A 27,841-nucleotide genomic window follows, 5' to 3' on the forward strand; every position below is an offset into this window, starting at 1 on the left:
TTTTTTAATGAATAATTTAAAAAAAAATTATTTAGATTTCAAATTCATCGACCGAAATTCAACGATAGTTTGAAATATTATTAAGCTGATCGGTTTAAGAAAAGTTATCGAGGCAACTGCTTGGTCTTGATTACTCAAACTGTGTTCTATTTATAAACTCTTGTCTCGATGGTCTAACTGTTTTGAAAAGCCATCTGGGAGGTGGCTTAGCTCTTGGAAAGAAAATTCAAAGTATTAATTTGTCAATCTAGTTATCCAATTTCCTTTATTTTGACGGTGTTGTAAAGCTTTTTATTAATCTAATACCGTTATTTTGTGTTTTTTTTTTTACAGATTTTAAACCTAGACAGGTAATACTTGAAGGCAACGGCAATATGTTGCTATTCTATTATTAATAAAGGCGTTAGCTTGAGCGCTACGTATCGCAAGCATGGAAAAACATTCTCTGTTAGAAGGTAAGAAGACGTTCGCTTTCGTTTTTCGGGGCTTTTAACGTAATTTTCCAAATTGATTTTCAGAAACTTTTTTTGAAATTACCAAAGTTAGGGGAAATAGGTTATTTTCCTTTTTTATTGGTAGGAAGAATTAAGCCCCTTTGGCTTAGGTAACTCCGATGTGACATGTGTTAACCTTTTCAACAAATGGTTCTTTTTTGTTATAAGGTAAACAACATAATTTACAACAGCAAGGACATCAAACAACCACCGGTGCAACACCAGGACCTTGCAATCAATCACATGACCATGATGAAGATAAGTTACTGAACAAGAGAAGAAAATCAGAAGAAAGAAAATTGAAAGCTGTATTAGAGAGGCTCGAAAATGATAAGGTTTCGTCTACTTCTTAGATTCTTAAAACTATTAATAACTTTGAGCGTTAATTTAAATTTCAGTGGAAAAGACTTCGTATCTACAATTTTGCTGAGTTTATTTTGATTAGAGTGAAAGTTAATTGTCTTGACAACCGAAAACACTGGTTATTTTGGGATAAAACACACAATCACTGAGTATAGTGTTAAGGAGGCCTTCAGCAGAACTTCAATTCACGTAAAATTTTCCAATTCACACATTCACGCAATTTTTTAAAAGTTTTCACGTATTCACGCAAGTGAAAAAGCCCATTCACGCGTTCATGCAAACCTCTGGGGGTCGTTGAGGTCGACTTGTGAAGTCGATTTTAAATCTGCAAGGTTTTCACCATAGCATAGGTGATAGGGTTTGACGCTGTGACGGTATTTCCCTTTTCAATGTCGGCGTTTCCTGGTTTGAAAAGAAAACCACGGTATTTCATTTTTAGCAAGTTTTATATTCATTGTTTACGGTATAGCAAGAAAAATGTGTCGCGGCCCCTGAACGGCCCTCCAATAAAAACATACGACAAATGCTTTTTCAAACTGGCGACAAAACATAAGATCTTAGGAGAACGTTTTACGCTAATCCACGCCCTAGTTCGACCTTTCTTACTCTTTCAACAGTACTTTGAGAAGTTCACGTAATCTTAGATTTATAGAATGCTATTAATCACTGTTTTTCTCAATTATTTTTAGAACTTGGTTGAATTCGAGCTTTCCGAAAATTTGGAAGAACTTTCAACAAAACTTCACTCACTGTTACAGCAAATCTACAAGACTAATCTGGTAAGACCTTTGACACCTTTACATCACTTTACCTACGTCATTCAAAAACCACGTTATCTATCTGTTTACCCGTTTTACAAAAACCCCTTCCTCCATAAATTTTCTTGATTATATTGGCTGGTCCCCTACTTAACCGCATTTTATTTATGTTTGATAAGAAGAGAGAACTCAACTGTTTATCTTCCTGTCTAGGTTGAGATCGATAAAAAAAGGAAACAAAATTTTCAAATTTAAGCTTAAAAAACTTCTTTTTGAGGACAGTGAAAACCTCATCTATTTGTGGAGATTTTTTAATTTTTCAAAAAAATTAAATTTCTCAATTTCACACTGTCCGCCTTCTCCCCCTCCTTAGATCCGCCCGAAGCTTTCATATTATTTTATCACACACAACAGCTCAAACGCACTTTACTCTTATGACAATAGACCAATAGCCGGGATCGACATTGCTCAAAATTCTACCATCTCAGGCGGATTTCTGTCTCAGCGAAGTGTAAAAAAGAGATCCCGGTCTCGAAAGTCATCAATATTTTTAACAAATCTGGTCTTGATTTGATTGATCTGATCTTCCATCCGAAACGATAAACTTTATTTTGATTTCTGACTGGGTCAAAGTTTGAATCGGTTTATCTCAAAAACTAAAAGTTCGCTCAGATTCCAGTCGAAAGTACATGAAATTTTACATTGAAAACAGGGCTGTATATTTCTCTCGTCTAGAAATAAACTCAAATAAATAAGTAGATACTCGGGTATTTCCCTTCTGTATTTTATGATTTTCTTAGATTTTTCCTATGATTTCGATTTTCAGATTCAATCGTACACGTTTTTCCAGAACCCAGTATTGGGTGATTATTCGTCATTTCGAAATGGTAAAATCGATAATGAAATCAAAATCATGCCTTCACTTATGCAAAAATGGTATGTGGAATCCTTTTTAGACCCTGTGTCACAGACTTTGGGATCCCTCCCTTACTTGAAAAAGTGGCTGAAAATTCGTTTCCGAACAGAAACCATTAAAATTTCATCCATATTGGGGTGACACTTTCTAAATAAAAATTTAGGTCTTTCCAACCTTTCTTGGGTCAAATTTGTAAAATCATATAATGTCAAAATTTCTGCTACAATAGTTTTTATGATTTTCCTCGGAAAATACATGTTTTTTTGGTAAATTACCTTGAGAGTGACATAAAATATTTTACTTAGCTTTCCTTTCGGAATTAAAGGAAGTGCCCCAAGAATTGTTTGATAAATAATTCACCCCAAAATATGAACTTATCTTCAAGTTTGTGGAAGCGAGTGAAGGGAGCATTATATTGAAGGGTCTTTTCGAACGACACCGGGACGGGTAGTTGCATTATAAATGCAAAATCTTCTTCATTCGGAATGCTTGATATAGGTGTAAGATAGAGTATGAGCGAGGTTCACACCCAATTAAGATAAAGCTTTCTGTACTTATAAAAATAAAACGAAAGCAAGCAATAACTATCCTAGTTTGCGGCGTGGTGTCAAGTTATATAAGCACTGAAAATCCAAACCCTGAACTAAAATACATCACGTGAAATGAGTGTCTAAAACTTCACATTCATTTTGAATGATTGATATATTATTGATTGACGCACTACTCCAGATTGATGTTCTGAACCCTGAATCAACCATTCATCATTCAACAAAAAATTGAAGGAAGTTCAGTAGAAGAGAGAGGAAAGTTTCTTCCTTCGTTGTCCGTCATAATCAATATTCCTAGTTCATAATATCAGACACATCTGTAACAGTAAGAAATGTGTCGGTCTTTCCTTATCATCTATCCCATCTGTGCTAAATCCGTCGACAAGAATAGTAACCACACTTCACGTAGCCAAAATACAGAATGATATGTGGCCTCTCTAAGGTACCGTCTACACTTGATGATATTGCTCTGTTCACACGTTCACACTTTTTTTTGAGAAACACGATATGAATTAAAAAATTTAAGAAAGCAGTTTGCTATATCTAATATCAAGTTAGCTAATTTGGGTGTGAATTTTATAACCCGTCGAATAAAATTTTTTGATTTTTGATAAGTTAGGGTCAAAAAGAATTTTGTTGTTTGTTTCTTTTTCCTTTATCGTATGAATAGTTATTGCGTTGCAGTGTTGATAGAGAAGTGCAAATTTCTTAGAAGTTCGATTTCCATTTTATGTTTTGGTCATGCAAGAGTTTTTTTATTTCGTGGCTATACAACCTTAAACATGTCAGTGGTTTTATGTTTTTCTTTTAGTCCCATGGCTAAACAAAGAGAGTGCAATGATGTAACATCATCTTTTTGAAAAGGGGGAATAACCAAAACTTGGTGAAAAACTCAAAACGCACCAGAGTCTGAGACTTGGTTGAGCTTGTATTAACTCTTCACTAAAATTTTTTTTACTCACTTACTTTACTTGCACATTTTTTATAAGAACAAACTATATAAAAGAACATATAGCTTCGATGCCCAAAATATTAAGAACAACTTGAGAACATTATAAGACTTTGCGGACTTAAAACACCCGATTTCTTAGGAAAATAAACAAAAAATACTCACAAAATGGTGAGAATAAGAACATGTTAAGAACATTTTCAGGCCTGAAACTAAAAGTAAAGAACATCGAAGGCTTCAAAAAATTTTGAATGTTCTTATAAAAAAGATTTCAGATATTTGATGCTAAACTTTAAAACTTAGTTGCGTATAACTTGCAAATGAGAAGCGATAAGATGATAGGGTCTGCTGGATTTTTGAGTATGGCACTAGATAAACTACCCATGTGTCTTGGAGAGGGTTTTATCCAGTGAATGCTTACATTAACATGCTTGACAAGAAGGAAATACTTTGCATATTGTACAAGCCAACGTCAATGTTTCGTAACGTCATCGAGATTAAGAAAAAAAGCTGATCAAGCATATTATGATTACTATGTCTATAGAATTGACGTTTTTTGTCATATGGTGTCCTTTGCAAGTAGAAGGGAAAAATTTCTCTCGAGAGCTTGTTGTCAAACATAAGTGGTCGGTGTGGTTTTCTTTTAAAAATTGATTGTCGTCCAAGATTCAGTTGATTGTTTTATAATTAATCGATTCTGTTTAGAATGTTCTAACGTTCCATTTATTATTCTTGATTATTTTATGGCTTAAAGAAATGGGGACAAAAATTTTCATATATTTTGAGGGGAAAATGATATTGTTTGAAGATTTTTTCCCCTCCCTTTCTATTTTTTTGTATTCGACAAAATACAGTTATGGATGTTTCCTACTGGTCCAAAACATACATTTTCTTAATTCCCTTTTTTTCTCGAATCCTTATTTTCAATTTCAACATTTATATCGTTTTTTTTTTGCGATATATTTCAATGCTTTATAAGGACCACAAAAATAGAAAGCTATTTATTTTCTCATCTAATAAGGATTTGAGATAGATATGGACAGCCTGTCCTCTCCTCTATGAGAAATTACACAAATTTTAGTGTGTCATTTTCTCATATGGATGTTTGGACAAAGTATTTTTTGACTTTTCTGACTTTCTTGATGAATTTGGCCCCAATAAATTTCCTACACTGTATCTTTTCCTTTGTGTTCATTGGATCCAAGATGAATTCTGTTTTTAATTTCAATCTACACTCAATCTTTTTGTGGCGAAGTTACCAGTGAGCTTTTGTTGGAGGAGGAATAAAGGTTTTTCTGCTAAAGTTTTGAAGCCTAATGTTTACATTTACTGTTAGCTTTGGATTAGCTGTTCCTAAGCGGTTAATTTATAGATTGGGCTGTCAACTTATAATGATCAGACACAGATATTTCTAAACTTATTAGCTTTGAATTGGAAAGAAATCTGGTATTGACTTTGGTATTGACTTCAATAAGTTCAAGGAACTTGGTTAGTTTAGGCACAGAATGGAAGAAAGTGTCCAGCCAGTTGCTCATTACAGCAGTCTTCTTAGAATCAGCTAACCGTATTTGGATCGTAAGCATTTTGAGTCTGACAACCTCCTTGGTAAAAAAGTTGATACTCTCTTCGTACTTTTTTACCAAGGAGGTTGTCAGACTCAAAATGCTTACGATCCAAATACGGTTAGCTGATTCTAAGAAGACTGCTGTAATGAGCAACTGGCTGGACACTTTCTTCCATTCTGTGCCTAAACTAACCAAGTTCCTTGAACTTATTGAAGTCAATACCAGATTTCTTTCCAATTCAAAACCCAATCAGTGAAAGTAAATAAATCATTTTCGACAACGGATCACGTGGTTAGTGGTATCCCACAGGGTAGTGTCCTTGGACCGTTATTGTTCGTTCTTTACATCAACGATCTTCCTGAAAGAGTGATATCATCATTTATACTCCTTTTTGCTGATGGACCCAAAATCTTCCAAGAGGTCAACACTATCGAAGACTCTATTTCCATCCAGCAGGATATAGACGCGCTAGTTAAGTGGTCGAAAGAATGGTTATTAAATTTCCATCCCGACAAATGTCACGTACTAACTATTGGCAAATTCTCTGACATCAAACATGCCTATCCATATTGTTTGGATGGAAATCAGCTTGAACATGTTTTTGAAGAGAAAGATCTTGGGATTGTGATCGACTCAGAACTTACATTCGAGGAGCATATTGCAAAGCAGGTAAAGAAGGCAAATTCAATACTAGGAGTGATTAACAGGAGCTTTGAACATCTGAATCCATCCATCTTCCTAGTACTATATACTTCGTTTGTCCGTCCGCACTTGGAGTATGCTCAGTCGGTATGGTCACCTAAACTTCGAAAGTATGTTAATTTGATCGAGGGTGTACAAAGACGCGCCACAAAACTCGTGCCTATCTGCAAAGATATGTCCTATGAAGAACGCTTGCGCATACTTGACCTCCCCACTCTTGAATTCAGGAGACTCTTTTGTGATATGGTCCAAGTATACAAACATCTCCACTACTACGATAAAAATACTCTTCCAAGTAAATTATTGACTCGAACACGTCCGAACAGGAGACACAAAGATGAGCTGATACCAAATTTTGGTAAAGATGGATTCCGAGGCGCACAAACCAACTCGTTCTTTTACAGGAGTATACCAAACTGGAATAGATTACCAAGATACGTTGTAGAGGCAAAGACTGTCAAAATCTTTAAAGAAAGACTCAACGAAGCTTGGAAAAAACATCCGAAAAGATTCGAGACAAGACAATTGTAATCAAGATCCGGTTCTCAGAGGCCCTCGTGTGCCTTGAACTTGTATACATTATTATTATTATTATTATTATTATTTTTTATAAAATTACTGAACAACGTGCAAAGTTCTTCATTATTTTCTGGTTAGTGAAAATAACACTTTGGACGATTAAAAACTCGCTAATAAGAGGAGAAAATTTGCAAAAATAAGTTAAGTTTATTCCTTTGGAATTTGGTTTGGAAGCACTTTTATCAATTTTCTTTGAAAACATTTTTCAAAATGATAATATCAAATGACATTATCTGCATAACACTTGACGTCAACTTTGCGGTGTTATGTACATATTATGTAATATAATCTTATGATAATATGGTATAATAAGAAGGTTAACTTAGCTTAATAATTGGTATTTGTAAGCAATAAACTGGCTAACATACTCGTCACCTTTATGTTGCAATGGAATTCCTCAAGAAGGCTATTGGGACAAAAATTCAACAAGATTTATTTATTGAGACAAATACTTGATCCTTTTATTTTTCAACTGTTACTTACAGTGTAATTCCAAAAATACCAAAAGGGGTTATTTCTTGGATTACAGAAAGCAAAATATTGCTCGAATTTGGCGAAGTCGTTTTTACTGGGGGAGAGCCATGTTCTTGAACTATTTTTCCTATATAACACAAAAATTATTGATTTTATTATTTATTTTAACAACTATAATGTAAACATAGTCGAAACACAGTCAAAACATTGCAGAGTAGGAAAGAACTTAATAGCTCAGCAGATATGCATGGACTTGCTTTTAATGGATATTTTATTCTAGTATTTGTTATGCTTTTGAGCTTGCATACAAGCAATCATATGAAATCACCTAGGAGATAGCAAGCTTTACTAATTATTCACTCTATTTTGGCTCAATGTATAAATGCACATTATATATGAAAGAAAAATCATCTCATAACAGCGACTTGTTAGAAAGATATTGGTCCATCAATGAATCGTTTCAGTATAACTGTGATATTCGCTGTGCTAGAATAACTTTCCTTTTTTTGCAGGGAAGTGGGAATGAAGTGGAAAGTATTTCAGTGTAGTGTTCAAGTGAAGTTATGAAATTCATGCTCCGAAACAACAGTTTTATTTACAGATTTGGTTAGCTTGAAGGCTACAAACTCTTCTATTATCTTATTTAGCATAAAATTCTGCAAATCTGATGAATTCCTAGTAGCTATCGCAAGTTCGTTCCAAATTTTGATGTTACTACAGTACATTGCCACTAAAGGAAAATATTTTTCCCTGGGGAAGACACATTAAACCTTAGTGTAGTATATTCAACTTGGGGCAGGGAGTGTTTAATGAGAAATCTCGACCATCTCTTGAGCGGAAAAAACAGGCCACAGGCGGTTTATATACACGTTTTTTTTTTATAATACCAAAGTAAATAAGAACTAAAGGCTAAGTTAAGAACCTTTTTGAGCCTTTGTGGACTCTAAAATACCCTTGGGAAAAAGATCTTTCGAAGGTTTAATAAATTTTGGATGATTTTATAACAAAACTTGTACCAAGGAAATTGAAAGTTTTTCTAAACAAAGAAGCAACAAAACCACTCTGACCACAGTCAGAAATAATAATTATCAAAGATTCCCTCGCTCATGCAAGAGCCCTTAGCCCTCAATCATTGATTTTTCAATCAAGGTCTGGGAAGTCTGGAGAGAAGTCAAATCTGACTACTCTTTCCATCATCAAGAGTAGAGAGCAACAATCGAAGTATTTCACGATTCTGAGTTTTGACTTATTCTTTTTGCAGGTGCACAAATAACAACAACGAACAGAATAACAAAGCACATTCACCACAACAAAGAAACGAAATCACTAGTTTGGAATTTGACGACGAGTTTCGAACCATCTTCTCTTTAGTCCCTGATACTGATTTCAAGGGAGGTAAGTCTCAAACTCTATTATCAATATCCGTCATATAATTTGTGCGGAATAATGTGTTCGTTGAATAACCATTAAAAGAGTGCTCATTTACTCTTCGTAGAGCAAATTCAATAAAGTTATATTTCAAAAATCACAATGTAAAATACATATCTACCTCGTGTCGTAACCACTTAACTTTATAGAGTATAGACCGTGGAAACAGTCTACAGAAAAATCTTTTAATCGGATTTTAAAAGTGGTACCCTAATGGTAGTACTACTCGATAGCGGTGTAAATGCCGCTAGATATACTTTTCCTTAAAGAATGTATACGGCTTTTTAAGGGGTATTCGAGGTCCCCCGCAAATATCCAACCATGGTCTGCTGATTCAGCATACTGACCTGACTAAACGATAAATCATCGTCTATTTTGAAAGCATTCTCTCACACACACGCACACGACTATTCTTTTAAACATTACTTTTTTCTTCCAAAACAACCGAAGATATCACCCTCACCCTTCCTGTTTTTATTTAATAGTCTTTTATATTGTAGCATTTAAAAGAAAGTTTAAATCAATAAGGAGGGGAGATTTTTGTTTGTTTTGCAAATTCTTCCCCTCTCGTTTCATTTGTGAAAAGTTTCTTTGTTAAAATCGTTTGTTTAAAAATATTCGTTTAGAGAATTATACTAATTATGTGAATTCTTGATAATAGGCCCGATAAAATTTGAATCTCGATTTTTTATTTGTTATGATGACTCAGCATTTTATGGTCGGATCTTTGCGGGGGACATTGATATATAAAGATTGAATGGCTTTAAAGGGGAACTAAACATTTTTTGAGGTCATGCTTTTTTTGTCTCTAAGAACTACACAACACAGTATAACTTCGAAAAAATATAATTTCCACTCTCAATGTCTTTTCTATTTTGTATAAAACCTTCTTAAAAAAACGTATAAATTGTTTAAAATAAACTCCCACTATACACATGTTTGTGACGTCATATCGTTCATATTTTCTATGAATTTTCTGTATGTTCATCAACTTTAAAGCTTGATATTTCGTGAACAAGAAATAATAGGAAGATAGTAAAATCATTTTTGATTTCAGGAAGGATTCAGTTTTACGTAGACTAAATTTGGGGTTTTCAGCTTATTCCAATAAAAAGTTCAATTTTTTCAATCGACTCTAAAATCATTTTCACTCACTTGTTTTCGAAAGTTCCAACATAGTTTTACTCCACTCAAAAATGGCTTTTTAATGAATTCTGTCTCTTGATTAAACCATTTGTGGATAAAAAGTTATGGCTACACTAAAAAGTTAAAGGTTCTCTATCAACTAAAAGTAAGAGCTTTTCCAATTACTTTCTGAACGTATTTACGTCAAACAGATGGCTCGACCTATTCCCCTAACAAAATATGCATTGCTTTAAAAAGATTAGATTTTCTGTAAACATAAAGAGCTATATCTTTTGATAGAGAAGTTTTTAGAGAAAAATATTTTCAGAGGTATTCCTTGGAAGTATGTGATGTGATTTAGGTATTTTCAAAAAAATGTTTAGTTCCCCTTGATGATGTACCCCTATTTTTGACGATAGTTTTAAACACTGGAATGGTTTTTTAACACACCGGTACCACACCGATTAAAGATGGTGGATATAGCTTGGTTTAGGGTTTAAAAATGTCAGTGGTCGTAACCAGCTGAGAAGGTGTATTTGATCTTTACTTATGGACCTCTCTGGGAATCAATTACCTTAGCAATATTTTGAAAACGAGGCAAGCATTGCTCGTGATGTAATTTATGAAAAGGTTTATCGTGGATAACTTTTAAGGTTGTCTCGCTTAAAATGTGTTAATTTCACCATAATTATTATAAGTGGTAAAACATTTAAGGCTTAAGTACTTCTTGAGCTATAAAAAAAAGATGGAAGATGTACTCTATTTTATTTGTTTTGTGTAATTGCAAATTGTTGAATTTCCTGAATAATTGGTTGTTTTTGATTTGATTGTCTAATTGCTCAACTTTTATCGGTCAATTATCTGAATTCGTTTGAAAGCCTGGCAAATATGACCCTTTTGTGCTGAATCGTATGTTTTTTATCAATTTGATTAAGGATGGCTTCAGCAAAAGGGTCTGAACGTCAGAAGAAACCTCGCACAGTTTTCCGTACCTGTCCATTACTCGGACGTGATGTTTTATCGAGTAGCATCCAAAATAACCCGGGTGTTTGCAACTTTTATCGTTAACTATACTTACGGTCAAACATTCCAAAATTTGCTCAACAATCAAATAAAAACGCTAATTAGATATAAACCAAGCTGGCCATAAATGATGTCAAACACCCGGCTCGTTTTGGGTGCATCCGTATAAAACATTACGCTGTGAATACCACGAATTCTTTAGATCTTTCCATCCGTCAATAAGGAAAACCTGGATTATTATCTCAGGACGAATACTGTAGCCGGTTAGCATTGTATTAATAAATTACATAAACATATCCTTGAATTCTCTTCGTTCAGGGAATTAGAAAGTAATTCTAACAATATGCATTACCAGCATATTCCATAATGTAATGACGTCTAATGCTAATTGACATTGAACTAATTGACATAATAAAAAATAATAACTGGTTTCTGTTATAACCTATGACCGTTAGTTAGTTACAATAGTAGAGTAATATCTTTCTAGTGCAAATTTTACACACACTATAGTATTGATCGTTTTGACAGAATTTTAGAGTAAGTGGGAGGAGATTTTGTGTCTGGTGTTTGAATGGTGTAAATGTAGATGGATGACATCTGCTTCAAGAATTTATCTGCATTATCTATCAACTCTTTCTAGCAAAATATTTCTTAGCTGCAAAATATTTATATAGTCTTGGTCATAGCTTTGATGGTTTGATTTATTCCGTACCAAAATATAGAAGTTCCGTTTTTCAGAAAGTTTTCAACCCCCGGAATAACATGGATATTCAGGCTGTAAACTTTTTTCTATATTTTGATGTTTCTAGTTTACCGCCTAGTCTTCCTAAATTGATTTGTATTCCAATATGAGAAGGCAACGCATTTGTTAGTTACTTTGTTAATTCAAATATTGCATGAAGATAAGAAATTGCCGACCCTCGGTTTATAAGCATCTAAAAGAATATATAATAGCAGAAATAGCAGAAATATCAAAATAAGAAAATAATTTACAGAATCTGGAATCTGAGTTTGGATGATAATCGGTTCTAAATACCAGCCTTGACTCTCAAGCATTTAAGGGTCCCAGTGAGATACAACTATCATTCCAGCCCATATGGATGTCAGGTTGTCACTTTGGAGCTTAAGCATGGTCCGGCAGCCAAAACATACCTTTAGAATTATCAGCTCTGAAGACTGGAAACAATTCTCACCGGTTTGAGATAATGAAAAGAAACATCGTTTCTCATCTAGCAATAGCAATTTAAAAAAGACAAAAATAACTTGAGAATTTTTGCTCCAAGTTCGTCTCGCCCTATTAGTATGCTTTTTGAAGGGACACTTCTAGGGATAACCTCGATAAAACTTCCGTTAGACTTGAACTGAAATTTTATAATGTTTTTTTTTTCAGAAAGAAGACGTTCTATTTCATCTTCCGTTGTTTCATGTTGTAAAGCACGAAAATCAAGCAACCCTAAAGGTATATTAAGAAAACAGTTGTTCAGTACAATAGAATTTCTTTGGTTAGGGTGGGGCGGGGCGTTGTCGGGAATGAGATGCTCTAGGGGTCTTTCAGGTAGTCTATTTGGCTGAAGTGAAAAAAATTATGGAGAAGTTTTATTTTTTCACTATTTCTAAAGTGCAATGAGCCTCGGGGATGAGGAAAAAGATCGAGAGATGAGGAAAAAAGATCGAGAGATTAGGAAAAAAGATAGAGAAATTTTGTTTTTCAAATCCAAAAGATAATTAAGGGGTCCTGTAATCATAGTTTTAACGCAATAGGGTTATCTTGAAGATTTTATTCATTAGTTTATCTTATCTAATCCATCGGTTTTATATTATTAACAGTTAAAATTATTTTTTGCACTTCTTTATTTTTAGTTATTAGTTGGCCCCTGAGTGATGATAAAAGTTCTGAGAATATCGGTTTTGTCTTTGTAAGTATATGCTTATATCTCCGTTTCCACAACCATCAAAAATCTGCAAAAATATGATTACATAGCTTCAGCCCCCCTTACTTTTTTTTTTTTTTTGAGGGGGGGGGGCTAAGAAATTATTTGGCCTTTAAAGAACCTGGGGGCTAAAATTACCAAAATATTTTGGGGGACCTAGATTGTTGGGAGAAGCCTAGATGATCAGAGTGAGACTCTGGGGGCTGTTCAGCTAATTTCAAAAGATCTCTTATCTTACTATTAAAGTAAAATTTAGTTTTCATTTATCAGTATTGTACACGTTTTTTTTTATTAGAACACCTAAAATTTGGCTTAGCCTGGATGTGCTTATTTTTTTAGCAATTTTCAGCCTAAAATGTTCTTAAATGCGTTCTTAATTTTTCAGACTACTCTAAATCGACAATATGATACAAAATAAAGAGCACTTAAATTTGGCAAAATTTGGACAATATTTGACTCTCGACTTTTGAAGATCCACCCCTAAATTCGGTTAAAACTGCTTAAAAAGACGAAACAATTGTAGTTTCTTGTCATTTTTTTCCAAACTGAGGCTGGGCATGTTCTTAAGATGTTCTTAATTTTTCGACGAATTTCAGCCTATATGTTCTTATAAACTAGGTTCTAATTAAAAAAAAAACGTGTACTCGCATATATTTTTTTATTGACATCTCTCTACGGGGGCGGGAGAACAATGTTGTTGTTTTTTTTTTGGGGGGGGCTGAAGTGTTATGGGACCTAGCACAAGGCAATTTTTTGGGGGGAGCTAAATTGTTGGGGGAACCTTACTTTGTTGGGGGTAGCTAGAAACCTGGCCGAAGCTATGTATTTTGAACGGGCAATCTTCGACCACCGTGTGTGTGCTATCGCAGTCTCTCTCTCACCTGCTCTCACATTTTTCAATTTTTATGTCCAATTTTTTTGGATTTTAACTTTTATTAACTATACCTCCTCTGCAAGTAAACTTCAAAATTCTCAGTTTGGAATTCATAATGTTATTTGGAATCAATAGTGAATTTAATTTAGAATATTGTAATATTGTAAAGCGTGGATCCTTTATAGATAGGCTAATATATCTGTTGAAAATGGTCTCGAAACAGTTATTATTCCCTGTATTCTAAAACGATAGCTTAAAGAAATGGAGGAAAAAAACCATAGAGAATTCTTCCTTTTTTTAAATCTTTTTTTTATGAAAAATATTTTCTCATAAAAACAAACTGTGTCTCTACTGATCTGGGTTTTAGAGTCTATCCTTATATCCAGCATAGTCATATAATTTTCTTGCTTTTTTGATATATCAAGCTGAAACTAAAAAAAAAGGGTAAAAAACTTTAGATGATTCGAAGTGGGTTGTATTTTTTCACACTTTCTCAATTCTCAAAGCTTAAATTATTCTGGGGATGTCTTAAAAACTTGGAATACTATTAACTTTCATATAGAATTTATCATCTGAAATAGAAATGAAATGATAAAAAATTTTGAAAAGAAAATAAGCCTTGAGCCTGTTAAATTTTGATAATATATAGCTCACTTACAAAACACATATTTTCTTTTAACGCTATGAATTTTTCCATACAAAGTACAATTATTATAATTGTGAAGAAAATTGATCAATCCTTTTCTTCAGATGTAGAAAATGGGTGGTCGAAGTATCTAAAGTATCATCTTGTTCGTTAGGTTTACTTCTATTCTTTATTTGAGATTATTTTCTTTCTAATTTTCTTTTTCAGCTCTTATTGAAACCTAGCTCTACAACACTACTTCCAGCCCTCGAAAAAATCACTGTAAATGTAAGTCAAAATATTTTTATTTGTTTTGGTCATTGAGTTTAAAGCCCCGAAGGGGCTAGAGTAACAACTTTTGGATGGGAAATGAACCTACTTAATTTCCAATCCAGAACGCCCGCGCGTGGTTTTTACACAAACGCCAGATTGAAAGTAAAATGTATAGCTATATTTCAAAAAATGCAGTCCCCAAAAACAAAGGAACCGCTAGATACAATCCGTCGTCGTGATTGCGGCGCGTTCTAGGCGCGTTCTGGATGGGAAATAAATGGCTTTTTCTTGCCTGATAAAGGTTAGAGATTCTACTCTAGCCTTAAGGGTTTTGGTTTGGAAAAAAGTTTAAGGCTATGATTTTTAGTAGTGAAAGAACCGATGAGATATCTTTTACTTTAGTGCATTAAATATATTGCGCCCATTTGTAACTTCAAAGTTACCGGGAATTTGGTTGACTCGAATCTAGATATTTCTTTAATCAGAAATTCATTTTTTCCCAGTAATTTTCTTCATTCTCCTATAGTCATGTTTAGCGTTTGAATGTCTTTTTTTATCAAAAAGAAAAAGAAAAAAAATTGTAGTTTTCTTGATTTCATACCAATATATATCAACATAATGTAAATAAGTGAAACAGTCTATAAACCAATATTGTTTTGTTCAAACACAGAACAAAAAAATCGCTATATTTTTTTCATGTATCACTCTATCAAGAATCTCCTCTATCTATCCTTCAAGATTTATTTTCATATCGTTTTTTTTCTTTATCTATCAATTGATTGTATAAACACAGAAGGAAACCCTTTTACAAGTTTATATTTTGCGCTGTTTTACTCCGAAGATTTTTTGCTCACAACTGTACCCATGTTTAAATTGTGTTTCTTCTTTCTTCTTCTATAAAAGCTAACGAAAGGATATCGACGAATCATGACCGAAATATCGAATCAACAACGGCTTCTACTACTTAGCGATTTAGGTATTTCATTCATTATATCCTTATCGGACATTGGGCTGTTCCATTAAATTTCCACACATGGGGGGGACGAACCTTTTTAAGACAAAAAAAGATTCTTTAGAAGTTGTGTGGATACCCCCTGGAAAATGGCAAAAGAAGCCCTGGAAAAATTCTTTTCATACCTTAAAAGTAAGGGTGGGCGAACTGAAATGAGTCTTTTACCCCTGGAAATTTTAGAATAAACTGTTACCTCCTGGAAAAATGAAAAAAGTACTCTTTTAGACCCCTTCGTACTCTTGGGTACCTAATAGCCGTCCCCCCCGCTAATTAATTTTTCGAAAATTTTCCACCCAGGACATTCTTATTTCAACCCCCCCGCTTATTAATTTTTGGGGAAATATTTTTGAAGGTTCCCTTTTTTGTCCCAATTCTGCTGTATTAGTCTCCTTTTCAAAAAATTTCCACCCAGGACATTTTTATTCCAACCCCCCGCTTATTAAGTTTTGAGATTTTTTCCAACCCCCCCCCCCGCTTATTTTTTCTGAACGAACAAATGTAGATGATATTTTCACCATCTAAAAATGCTCGGCAACCCTCTACTTATTTCGCGAGATTAAGAATTTGTGAAACTTTCTGGATTTATTTTCGCGAATTAACTTTTTTCATATATTTTGTCTGGATTAGATTTCCACAATTCAGTTGAAAATGACCTTGAAACGAAAATATTATCACCAATAGCAAATTTGTAGGTTATTTTAAGTATATTTTCTTTTCCAAGGTTCGTTGTTTACGAAGGACATCGCCGAGTTGTCAAGACGCATTATCAATAAGGTATACTTTTAGATGCAATTATTTTGAAATGGAATTGATTCACCTGTCGTGGTGTCATTCCCGTCTTCTAACATTACCTTAAGGGAATTAATTTTTGGAGAGGGGCAAAAATTGTAAAAACTTATTTTTGCGAATGGCTACCTGGTAAATCGGTTCTTTTTTCCTTTTTCGTGCTTTGATTAGGAGTTAAAATTCATTTTAGCAAAGCAGAAAAAAAATTGGATTTGGTAAAATCTGATTTTAGCGAGATATAATTTGTCAATATTCGCCAAATTCGCCAAAAAATTGTTCTGCCAAAATTAGTCCCCTCAACGGTTTATTTCATTTGCATTCGTTCCATTTCATTTCAGTTGACCAAAACACTGAACGCAGAATCGGGGATGGTATTACTGATTAACAAGAATAGTGATGAACTTTATACCGAGGTATGAATAATATCATACATTTTTACACGTTTACCTCCATATTATAGTGTGTTTTATACAATCTATAAGTTACAGTGCTTTTCTTTGGGAGTACACTTTTTTTTATAAGAACAAACTATATAAGAACATGAGGCTCTAATGGCCAAAATGTTAAGAACAACTTAAGAACATTTTAAGGCTTTACGGACTCTAAAACAGCCAATTTCTTAAGAAAATGGACAAAAATACATAAAAAATGAGGAAAATAAGAACATGTTAAGAACATTTTTAGGCTTGAAACTGAATAAGTTAAGAACATCCGAAGGCTTCAAAAATTTTAGATGTTCTAATAAAAAAAACGTGTAGTAATACATAGCAGGGAGTGAGAAATTACATCGACTACTCACTTATTTAAGAGCTGTTGCAGCTTTTGATTTGTTTCACTTTCCCTTTTCTTTAGGCATTTGGTGACAAACTGCTTGGTAAAGAATATCGGATGGAGGTACGTGCTCGCCGCTTTCATAAAAACTAAATATCTCTTTTTAAAATTTCTTATCAGCAGCCTTAGAAGATACCTTTTTTGCATTTGATAGTAAGACAGAGGGATCTCGCATAAATCTTTTTCTCTGCTATGGAAATCTCGTTTTGGAAAATTGTACGAATTCTGCGTTTCAAATTTCCATTAACATTTTTATTGATCCGATTTTTATCTACTCTCTCTTTCAGCTATGTAACAGTGGATTTTTATTTTTATACTCCCAATCAAAAGTACAATCACTGCTAATTACAAAGGTATCAGATTTTCTTTAATTTTCTCCCTTCTTTTCAAACATGAAAAATAACTTAACTTTAAAATTTGAAACCCATCAGTGTTTTTCATCGAAATTCCCTCTTCGTATTTCACGCCTTCCATGAAAAAGAGCTGTTTTCAGAATCAACCAATCGAACCCACCTAAAAGGCAAGAATTTTTGGCAGAATAAAAATTTGGTGGTTTTGGCCAAAATGCGCCAAACTAAGTTCCCGCTAAATTAAATTTCCTCATAATTTTTTTTTTTTGTTCATCCTCTCAATTTTACTCCCTTAAGGTATATCGATGTTTCGTTTATAAATTAGGGTTGGAAAAATCAGAAAATCTCAGCCTCAGAAAATCTCAGGAAGAAAGGGGAGTAAATCAACTTTTTGAAATCTGGTCAAATTAGTCCCGATAAGGGTCGGAAAAAAACAAAAATTTTCCTAATTTGTGTTTTTTTATTCACGCTAAAGGTAGGTTCGAAAGTCGGGTGGTTCGTACCCGTCAGCTCAGTACCCCTATTCCCCCTGTAAAAAAATTCAAACCCTGTAGAAGAAAGAATCCATTCAGCGCTACGAACATTGGGGTGTTCGTTCTATAATTCTGAATCTCATTGATTTTTTTAACTCATACGTATTTCTTTTCAGGACTCTCCGATCGACAAAGATTTACAAAAATTAAAAGAAGTAGCATCAGTTGGTACGTTTCTTATTCACCAAGTACAGTTCTGAAATTCATAAACTATTTATTTTTGAATTGACTTTGCATCCCCTTTTTGTCGCCAAATTTCTTGACTTGAATTTCTATATTTTTTTAAATGCCTCAGAAAATAACGACAATAAAAAATCTTAAAGCCAGATTGACATTATGTTTTCCGAGGTCTGAATCGCTGCTTCAAATACTCTGAGCTTGCATAAAGATTGCAGTTAAATTCAACCAATCATCAAAACAAAAGATAGCGCATGACGTAGCTTATTGTTCGATTCAACACTTCGATGTCTTCACTTTAATATAACATTTTAATAACTAGAGAGTTGACAATATTTTGACTGCAAAGTATCGAATAAGAATTGGAATGAATTGTCTGCGTTTTTAATGAATCTGTATAATGTTTTTGCAGAATAAGCAAACAGACTCATGAATAGATATACTGGCTTTAAATTATCAGTCTCATCTTTTTATTACCCTTTTCCTAGACATCAACATCGAACAATTACTTGTGGTACCAGCCTATTCTGAAGTTGGCGATGACGTCATAGCCTTGTTTTGCTTGTTCAACAAAATCGGTGCTAAAACTGGGTGAGAATTTCCTTTTCCAATAAAGCTTTAGGGGATTGTACGTTTATCGTGCGTTAGTATAATCCGTTCGCAATATTACGTCGAAGTTTCTTTGTAAGATAACACCATTGGTAAATACTTGAATGAATGCGCATACACGGAGGGGCGTATCTCCTTCGTAGTTCTTTTTGAAAATCCTCAAACCAAACTCAAAAGACGACAAAATACTTTCTATGGAAAAAAATATTGATGTGTTCAAATTATTTCTGCTATTCGACCAATTTTATATATTTTTTACTATAGCTTCACCAAACTCGACGAAGAACTCATGCAGATGGTGGTGAAAAATTGTCGACATATCGTTTGTAATGCTTTAGATTGGAAATCACAACTTATTATACAACGTCAAAACGAGGTTGGTTCATGAATTCACTGTTAAGTGTTTTGAGTCTTATTACCAACCTGTTAGTTCAGAGTGTGTTGACGCCATTAACGGTTACAAAAATTATTTTTAAGGAGGACAATTGGGCTTTTCCAGAAAAAAACCGTACACCCCCTGTTGAGGAGCTCCAACCTTTTGTGAACTACCCCCTTGGAATTCCAGGCAAATTTAGGATCATACCCCTCTGGAATTCCGAATTTTTACAGATTTTCAATCATTACCCCCATGGAAATCCACTTATTTTTGACGGATTTTTGTCAACTGCTATGGAATTCCACTGCATTTCAAACCATACCCCCTTGGAATGGAAATGGACCTCCTCAACAGGGGGTGCACGGTTTTTTTCTGGAAAAGCCCATTCTTAATAGATGATTTTTCTAACAATTGAGAAATTACCAAGCAAATTGATTGGTTGCCAGAGCTGCATAAGAGACTAAGACTGGTCAAGTACATGACCTTTTTTGACAATAATATCAAGGATGTTTAGATTTTTTCCTTGAAGTTTCAGCCAGTAAACAATTTCTCTTTCTGTTTTTTTTTTTTTAGAGTTTGTTAGAAATTTCGAAAACCTTATTTAGCCATCTAGGTAAGTTAAATCTCTTAACCATAGAAATTCAAATATCCTCGCAAATCCTTTTTAATTTTCAACGAGGAGTTTTTAAGAACGTGGGATATAAGTCATAACTCTATATCTTAAGTATTCGATTTGTCTTCTGAGCGTTCTCAATACTCAATAGAATTCATGATCAAGTCTACAACATTCATTTTCAATTGATCATAAGTTACTCCAAAAATCTTTTTGATCATCAATCCTTACCATGGTGTGACATATACTAAGGGTATACTACATTTTTCTAATCCACAGACGATGTGTCCATTTTACTGCACAAGATTATGGAGGAAGCACGCAACTTGACTAACGCTGAACGCTGTTCACTCTTTCTTGTCGATCACAATAGGGGAGAATTGATCGCTAAAGTTTTTGACGGCATCGAATCGGAGGTAAAATATGTGTTAACCACTCTTGAGTAAAAGTCTAGTTGTAGCATGTAGGTGCGTGTTATTATTCCAGTTCATCTTTGCACAATAGCTGTTACCTCACTGTATTTCAAGATTATATCCATCCCTGTCTCAATGACCCCTGTGAAATTTTGAAATCCACCGGGATAGTTTTGAAAAAAGCATAATTTCAGTAGGTTTAAAATTGAGATCTCACTGAGGTGAGCGAGATTTTCACCAGATCGAGAAGTTTTTCTCTTAAAGCATTTGCGGCTCTTTGTCCTAGAATTCTTTGACATGTATTTTTTTCGATTTTGACGACCGGAATAAGATCATAAATTTCCAAATTTTGATCAGGTCAGAGAATTTCAATTGATTTTGCCGGGTTTACTCATTATCTCAGCGGGGCTTAAAATAAGGCCATTTTAGCTATATTCTTCACCGGGTCATTTACTGAAGCAATTCTGACCGGTTCACTGATACAGGGGTGTATATATTTAGATATCTTATACATTGAATTCCTTTTTCTGAAACTAATGAATTGTATTTTCACTTTCCAGAATTCTTCAGAAATACGTATCCCAATAACGAACGGTATTGCTGGTTACGTTGCTACGACAGGTACTTAAAATTATTTATTGTAAAACTTTCCGTAGCCCTTCTTACGGTTTAATGAAGTTGACACAAAATCAAAGTGCATATTATTGATACAGAGTAGTACCTGAAGATATTTCCTGTCTATCAATTTCTCTTTTTCTTTCAGGCGAAACTTTGAATATCAAGGATGCTTACTCACACCCTCTCTTTTATAAAGAAGTCGACCAAAAGACTGGATTCAAAACTAGGTAAAAACTAACTTCGGATTCAAAAGTTATTTCTTCCTCAATTTTTAAATTTTTCCAGAAATAATTAACCTGTTAGATTAATTTTCTTTAAAATATCTTTCCAACGTTGTACATAAAAAAGTGTGCTGAGAAAGATACAGTTTATACAAATTACCCAAAGTTGAATATTACATTCTCTTCTTTTTATTTCCAGGCATATTTTATGTTTTCCTATTCGCTCAGTATCTGGTGAGTTTCTTCTTTCATTTCATCCATTCAAAACTTTACTAAACCTTTAAGGTGAAATGACCAGTAAACATTGCTTGTCTTTTCTATACAAATGATAAAGAATAAAAAATAATTTATATCAAGGACTATTATTTGTAAGCTTCAAAATTCCAAATGGTAGAAAGTTTCCACCTAAATAATTTGTAAAACTTTGTAAACTAGTCCTCAAACGTAATTCAAAGGCGAATTGTGCTAAAAATGTTTACTTCTATCTTTGGTTACAGAGCAAATTATCGGTGTAGCTCAACTATGTAACAAATTAAATGGGAATTGTTTTACGAAATTCGACGAAGAACGGACACTAGGATTTGCGATTTTTGTTGGTCTTTCGCTCGTACAGGTATGTAGTATGCTGGTGTTCAAAGTTTTGTAAACTCTCTATACTGACTTCATTCTACTATAGTTTGAACCCTCGGTTCAGCGGTTCAGTGTTGAATTATTGGGAGTGAGAAAATATTGACATCTTCCAGAAAAAAAGAGTCCATAGCCATCTCAATCTCTTACTTTATTGAAGCACATGGATTGTGTAAAGGACATCATTTAAAGTATCAGGATATATCAGGAGATACCTTGATGATCATGTGCTTACACAACATTTCAAAACAATAGAAACTTTTCCCCCTCCCGAGCAGACTAGAGTCGTTTATAATGCATGTAATACATAGTATAGGCGTTTAATGATGATACGGTTATTGTTACGGGATTTAGTTTGTATAAATTGACTAAAATTTGATAAATCCCTCCATTACTTTTTGCTTTATTTCTACTGAATTAGTCGTCTACCTTGCTAGACTACCTTCCGAGACGTACGAGCACAGTTTTTGAAAAATTATTTTGTTTGATTCTGCTTTGTCAGCATAGAGGTGCGTGCCTCCTTTCTATATCATAACAGAGAATATAACTTAAGGCTATACAATATTAAACGAGTATGATTTAATTGTCACCTTTATCATTTACTTGTCCAGAGTTTGCTTTACAAGAAAGCCACTGATGCAAAACAACGAAGCAAACTCGCCAACGAACTTATGCTTTATCATATGATGGTACGTTGTTACACAAATAGCTCTACACTAAAATTTTGTTCTTATTAAGTATATGAAAAGTGGTTCTAATATTTTCTATGAATTCTATGAATTCAATGTGTTATGAAGATGAATAGTTTCTCAATGAGTCCATCAGGTTCGGTCCAATGATCTGACAACGTTGGAGAATAAATGTAGTCCACGAATCCTTTTTTATTTGCAAAGAAAAAGTAACATCTAACTTAATACAATAGTGATCTGGGTTTTTATGCCAACTATGGTTACTCGTATATTTTTTCACGATATTTTCATTTTCACTGCTTACCAGGTCTCACAAGAAGAAATTGACAGTTATGTGAAGGTTGCCATGCCAACGAAAGATTCTCTTCATCCGGATATGGATAAATTCAGTTTCATGCCAAGAATCTCTTTCGCTGAAACTGACAGCATAAAGGTATAATGAGGATTATTTGATGACTTTTTACATTGGAGTCTCTTTAACTCGAATATCTCCTTAACTCGAAAAAGTTATTGTCCCTTCAGTTAACAACTGAAAACTGAAAACTTAGATTTGACCCCCGAATATTTCCGCACAAAGCATTGTGGGGAATTCTCGGGGGTCAAATCTGAGTTTTCATGTGAAGCCGATATCGTCTATTCTTTATAAACCTTACTCTATAACTCGAAATTTCCTGAACTCGAACAAATTTGTGTTCCCCGTGCAGATTCGATTTATGGAGACTCCATTGTATTAATATCATCCCATGACCCAAGTCCATTCGACTTTCATTCAAATTAATCCCGTTAAAATGAACTTAACCTAGATTTGTTCCTATATTGTAAAGTCTTTGCAACTTTACAAGGAGATGTATTGATAATTTTTTATCTATATTTGTAAGTCAGAGTCGATTTGCCAGTGTCATGTGGAACTTTTTTTTCACCGTTTTTATTGATTTATAATTTACTCTCTTTCTCCAGGTTGTTTTGAGTATGTTCAATGATCTCAATGTCATCAAACGTTGGAAAGTTTCAGAATCAACTTTAGTCAGGTATATGATCATTTCTAAGCTAAGCCAAAAGTCAAAAAGATAATCATATGGCTTAAGGTTTTTGGTCAACTTCCACATAAAGCAATTAAGATATCTATTTTTTTGTACGGTTCTTAAGTTAAAATTCTATTGTTTTAATGCTAAGAGACATATCTATAACTTTACTTGAATATCAGGACTTTGGAACATAAATAGAGAAAAGTTTTGTTAAGGATTTTTCCCAAATTATGGTAATCAACATCTCATTCAACGATTGGGAAAAATTTTCAATTACACCGAGTGCCACTGTTGTGTCTGTAAACAGTTCCAATATCTACGAATCTTCATTTCCGTAGAGGGTCTGTACTACGCAACGTTATACGTGAGACAAAGCCCCTTTCTTTGAACATAAAATAGTTTATCATAAATACTATAAGCGGGCTCTTTCTTTTTCTAGATTTATATTAACAGTTCGAAGAGGGTATCGTGACGTTCCATATCACAATTGGACGCATGCGTGGACTGTGGCTCATTTCTCATACACTTTATTAAAGAAAACAAACGCGTTGGACTACTTAAGTGATTTGGAGGTGTTTGTCCTTCTGGTCTCTTGTTTATGTCATGATATTGATCACAGAGGAACCAATAACTCTTTCCAAATATCATCGGTGAGTCCTATGGGTGAAATCCCACTTTATCAAACATATTTCGCAAAGAAGTAAATTTTGAAAATGTATGATTTTTTACATTTTTAGTCTTAATGGACATTATGTTTGATTCCGACGGTTGATATTTTTTAAGAAAACTTGCCAAGAAAATTAAAAAATATATACCTTAAAGAGGTACTCGTGTACTATTTCATTTTGTTCTAGATTTACCGATTATTTTACAATGTAAATCCCTTTATCTTTCAGCAATCCGTGTTAGCTTCATTATACAGTTCAGCTGGTTCAGTGTTAGAACGTCACCATTTCGCACAAGCAATGTGTATCGTTCAAACGGAACACAACAATGTCTTCGAAAGCCTGTCAAGCACTGTAAGTGAATTATGTTATCGTCGTGGTCTATCAGCTTAAAGCCCTATCCATATTACGGTCAAATAAAAGTCGAAAAGTGGGACACTAAACACCGTTGTCTCATCAGAAATTTTTTATCCTACCAAATAATGTAGTTAAACTGAAAAAGGAAAATCGTTAACGGGGATAGAACATCTATTTTTGAACAGGTAGGGATTCCACTTTAAAATCTATGGTTTACAGTAAAACTTCGTCACTTCTTAAAAAATCTTTGTCACAGCTAAATTTCACTTTTCCAGAGTAACTTTACCTCTTTAAGGTAGTAATTTAACCATATCACTAGCTCAAATTTACTTGCGGCTATGTCTCTTTGCATTTGATTTAAAACATGAATCAAACCGACTTTTCAGGATTACAAAAGAGCATTAGATTTGATGCAAAAGATGATCTTGGCCACTGATCTTGCCAACCATTTCAAGATTTCCAAGCAGTTGGACGAACTCGCTTCCAGTAAGTACGCTATAAAAAGCTTTGGATTTAAACTTTATGTTTTTTTTTCTCGATAGAATTGTTGAACTCATTAACATCTGAATCTCAACGAAGTTTATACTCAATCATATAGAGAGCGATTTTAAAATTTAACTTAAAACGGACCTTTTTAGCGAAAACGATATATTAGCTTTTCAGCGAATGCTTTTTCGAGAGAATATTTTGCTAGAGTCGTTGGATTACTTTCTAACAACTAACGGAGAACAAGAATCAAGTCTTTGATAAATCGATATCAAAACTTCTTGTTTTTTGTATTTTTTAGCTGGAATACAAAAAGACGAAGCAGCTCACCGTGAACTTTTGTTGTCATTATTCATGACGACTTCTGATTTGTCAGATCAAACGAAACCTTGGGAGAGTGCTGTTAAAGTTTCTGATTTGTTATACCAAGAATTCTTCTCACAAGGAGAAATGGTAATCATCTTCGTATGCATATTCTTTTTTTTCCAGCTGATTCAAGTCTGTACAAGAGAGCACTTGCTCTCGGAAACATACAATGAATGGAATGACTTCATGACGTTCTAAATCTACAGGCCTACCTACTAAGCGTACAGTGATTTCGATTTTTGTCTCGATTTTCTGAGAATTTTTGAAGACGCTGCCTTGTGACGTTAGCTTGAGAGCAGTAAGAAAAGTAAAACAAAGAAGATTTTTGGGAGAAAAGAAGCACAAAGATGGATGAAAATCAACCATGAGACAGTTTTGTGAATTCAGGAATTGTTTGTTACACATGTAATTGAACATGTGTCTTACACGGAAGTAAATGTTGCAAGAAATGTTGCTTTTTTTCTATTTTCCCACGCGCACTTTTGACATTTCGAATTTTCTTCGAAGATTTTTGATTTTCTTTCGAAAATTTTTTTGGAGTTAGTGGGACTGGGAGAAACCTGGGGCTTGAAGGAAAAATCGCTGCACGCTTGCTAGGCCTGTAGATGTAGAAGGACATTGATGATTTTCAATTTATTTATAAATTTATCTGTTTAGGCTATTAGCCAGTGCCAAGAAATTGTTTGAAATTACGTTCGCGGTTTATCTTACAGGAAAAATCATTGGGCTATCAACCAGTTAAGATGATGGATAAGGATTTGGCAAGCATTCCAGATCTTCAATATTCCTTCCTCAATAATATCGCATATCCTATTTATGAGTAAGTTTATAGTCATCTGCATCTGGTGAAAAGTTACCGTAGATTGGGGGAATCATATCTTCAATACAGTGAATTGAAAATGTAACCCTCTATTTTCTATTTATTGAAAATGTAACCCTCTTTTTCCTATTTTATATTTTAACTTAACGAAGCTGGTTGAAAAATAAAAGTGAAAAATGCTTGATACAGTTAAATAGTGCTTCCATTACAAATAAAATTGAAACAGACTTCTATATTCCACGGAAAAAGTAGAACACTTGATTTCGACTTTTGTCCTGTCGTGGAGGGTTTGAGTGATAGTCTTTGGCCAAACTATAATCAAAATATTTTGTTTGTTTGTTTTTAGGAAACTGTCCCACTTCTTTCCAGAAACCAATTGCATCTTGGGTAATATCAAAGAAAATCAAAACCAATGGTCCAAAATTAAGGAGGGTTGATAATAGTTTATATTTATATCAAATATGTATCTTCAACTGTGTAGGTTTCTTTTATTTTTTGGAGGAATTAGTTTTGAAGTTAGCTTTGAAAAAAATGCCTAAGACACGAGAAGACTCTCTCTGGAAGACATGTTTTCAAATGCTTTTAACAATCATCAAGCCTTGAAATATAATAACACCTCCTTCTCACGGACCCAGTAGGGTTTTTTTAGCCAGTGGGGGTAAATAACAGATCAAAAATCGATTGGGATTGATATTCCCATGTTTTTATGACTGGGGATTCGAATTCCATTGTTTTCGAACCAGAAAATACAGTGGGGATAGAAAAACTAGCACAATATTTTGCAATGAGGATTTGCTTATCTGATTATTTTAAAATATTTTGGCCAATTTTTCCAGTGAGAAGGGGGTGTATAATAGTGACGATAAGACAAAGTCGATTTTTTTTCTCGAAACGTTCAAAAATCAAAGTCTGCGTCTGAGAGTGGTCTGTAGTTCATCTGGCATTTTTTCGTGGACTGCGTACTACCCTTTCTCGGTCACGGTTGTTTGCGGTGGCAAGAATCAAAAATCAATTGTTAGAGTAAGGAAAGCACAGAATTTTGTTCTAAAACTATTTATAGGTGTTCTATGTATTTATACTTTTTTGCTTCCAATATATTATAACGACAAGAAATTATTTTTTAATATATTTTTGCCCTTTTATGTTTTGAAAATTTTCGTTTTACCAGCTAGCTAGCTCTTCCAGGGAAATGTAGATTATAATTTTCTATCCGAAAAAAAGTATTTTAAATTGTATAAATTCTCTCATCAGCAAAGCTCTGGACCCTTAAAATAAAACACGGAAACTTTATTCACTTTTTGGCGAAGTAAGGACATAGTACTTGTTTTCAAGAAGGTCATTTTTCCCTGGAAGAGCTTAAAATTTTTTTTGGCACAATAATGTTTATTTTTTTCCCTGTAAACAAGAGCAACATGGAAGAAGAAAAGTTAAATTATTTTATTAGCACGTAGGTTTTTTATACGTAGAGAAGAAAGATGAGAAAATTTGTATATATTTAACAACCGTTTGTTTTCCATTGTATATATTATTCCATCATTATTTTATCATTCGAGAGAAAAAACAAGATGACTAGTGGTAGTTATCCGAAGAAATCATTCGATCAATCGAGAAACTTTTTTGTTTATTTAGGTCCCTTATTT

General features: G+C 33.8%; 1 protein-coding gene across 1 annotated transcript; it reads left to right on the forward strand.

Annotated features, from left to right (window-relative positions):
* Window positions 1-333: 333 nt before the first annotated feature.
* LOC136810634 (cGMP-dependent 3',5'-cyclic phosphodiesterase-like) lies at window positions 334-27,805 on the forward strand. Its single transcript, XM_067067201.1, has 31 exons — window positions 334-455; window positions 663-829; window positions 1,547-1,636; window positions 2,442-2,551; window positions 8,610-8,743; window positions 12,315-12,383; window positions 12,785-12,840; window positions 14,583-14,642; window positions 15,531-15,603; window positions 16,361-16,413; window positions 16,764-16,838; window positions 17,278-17,319; window positions 17,544-17,609; window positions 18,256-18,307; window positions 18,805-18,907; window positions 19,190-19,301; window positions 19,875-19,914; window positions 20,194-20,330; window positions 20,888-20,948; window positions 21,091-21,172; window positions 21,366-21,400; window positions 21,664-21,779; window positions 22,405-22,482; window positions 22,790-22,915; window positions 23,440-23,510; window positions 23,947-24,157; window positions 24,404-24,526; window positions 24,916-25,015; window positions 25,317-25,468; window positions 26,095-26,201; window positions 26,548-27,805. The coding sequence occupies exons 1-31, from the start codon at window positions 431-433 to the stop codon at window positions 26,636-26,638; spliced, it is 2,817 nt and encodes a 938-aa protein (XP_066923302.1). The 5' UTR covers window positions 334-430; the 3' UTR covers window positions 26,639-27,805.
* Window positions 27,806-27,841: the final 36 nt, after the last annotated feature.

Source organism: Clytia hemisphaerica, unplaced genomic scaffold (assembly GCF_902728285.1).
Source record: "Clytia hemisphaerica strain Z4C2 unplaced genomic scaffold, Clytia hemisphaerica genome assembly, whole genome shotgun sequence".
In the NCBI taxonomy this organism is placed as follows: Eukaryota; Metazoa; Cnidaria; class Hydrozoa; order Leptothecata; family Clytiidae; genus Clytia; species Clytia hemisphaerica.

Bases quoted from the DNA above. Each gene is read 5' to 3' on its own strand.
- LOC136810634 (XM_067067201.1), top strand. From the start codon at position 431: ATGGAAAAACATTCTCTGTTAGAAG. The intron at 21,173-21,365 runs GTAAAAACTAAC...TTTTATTTCCAG, and splicing joins AAGACTGGATTCAAAACTAG to GCATATTTTATGTTTTCCTA. The intron at 21,401-21,663 runs GTGAGTTTCTTC...CTTTGGTTACAG, and splicing joins TCCTATTCGCTCAGTATCTG to AGCAAATTATCGGTGTAGCT.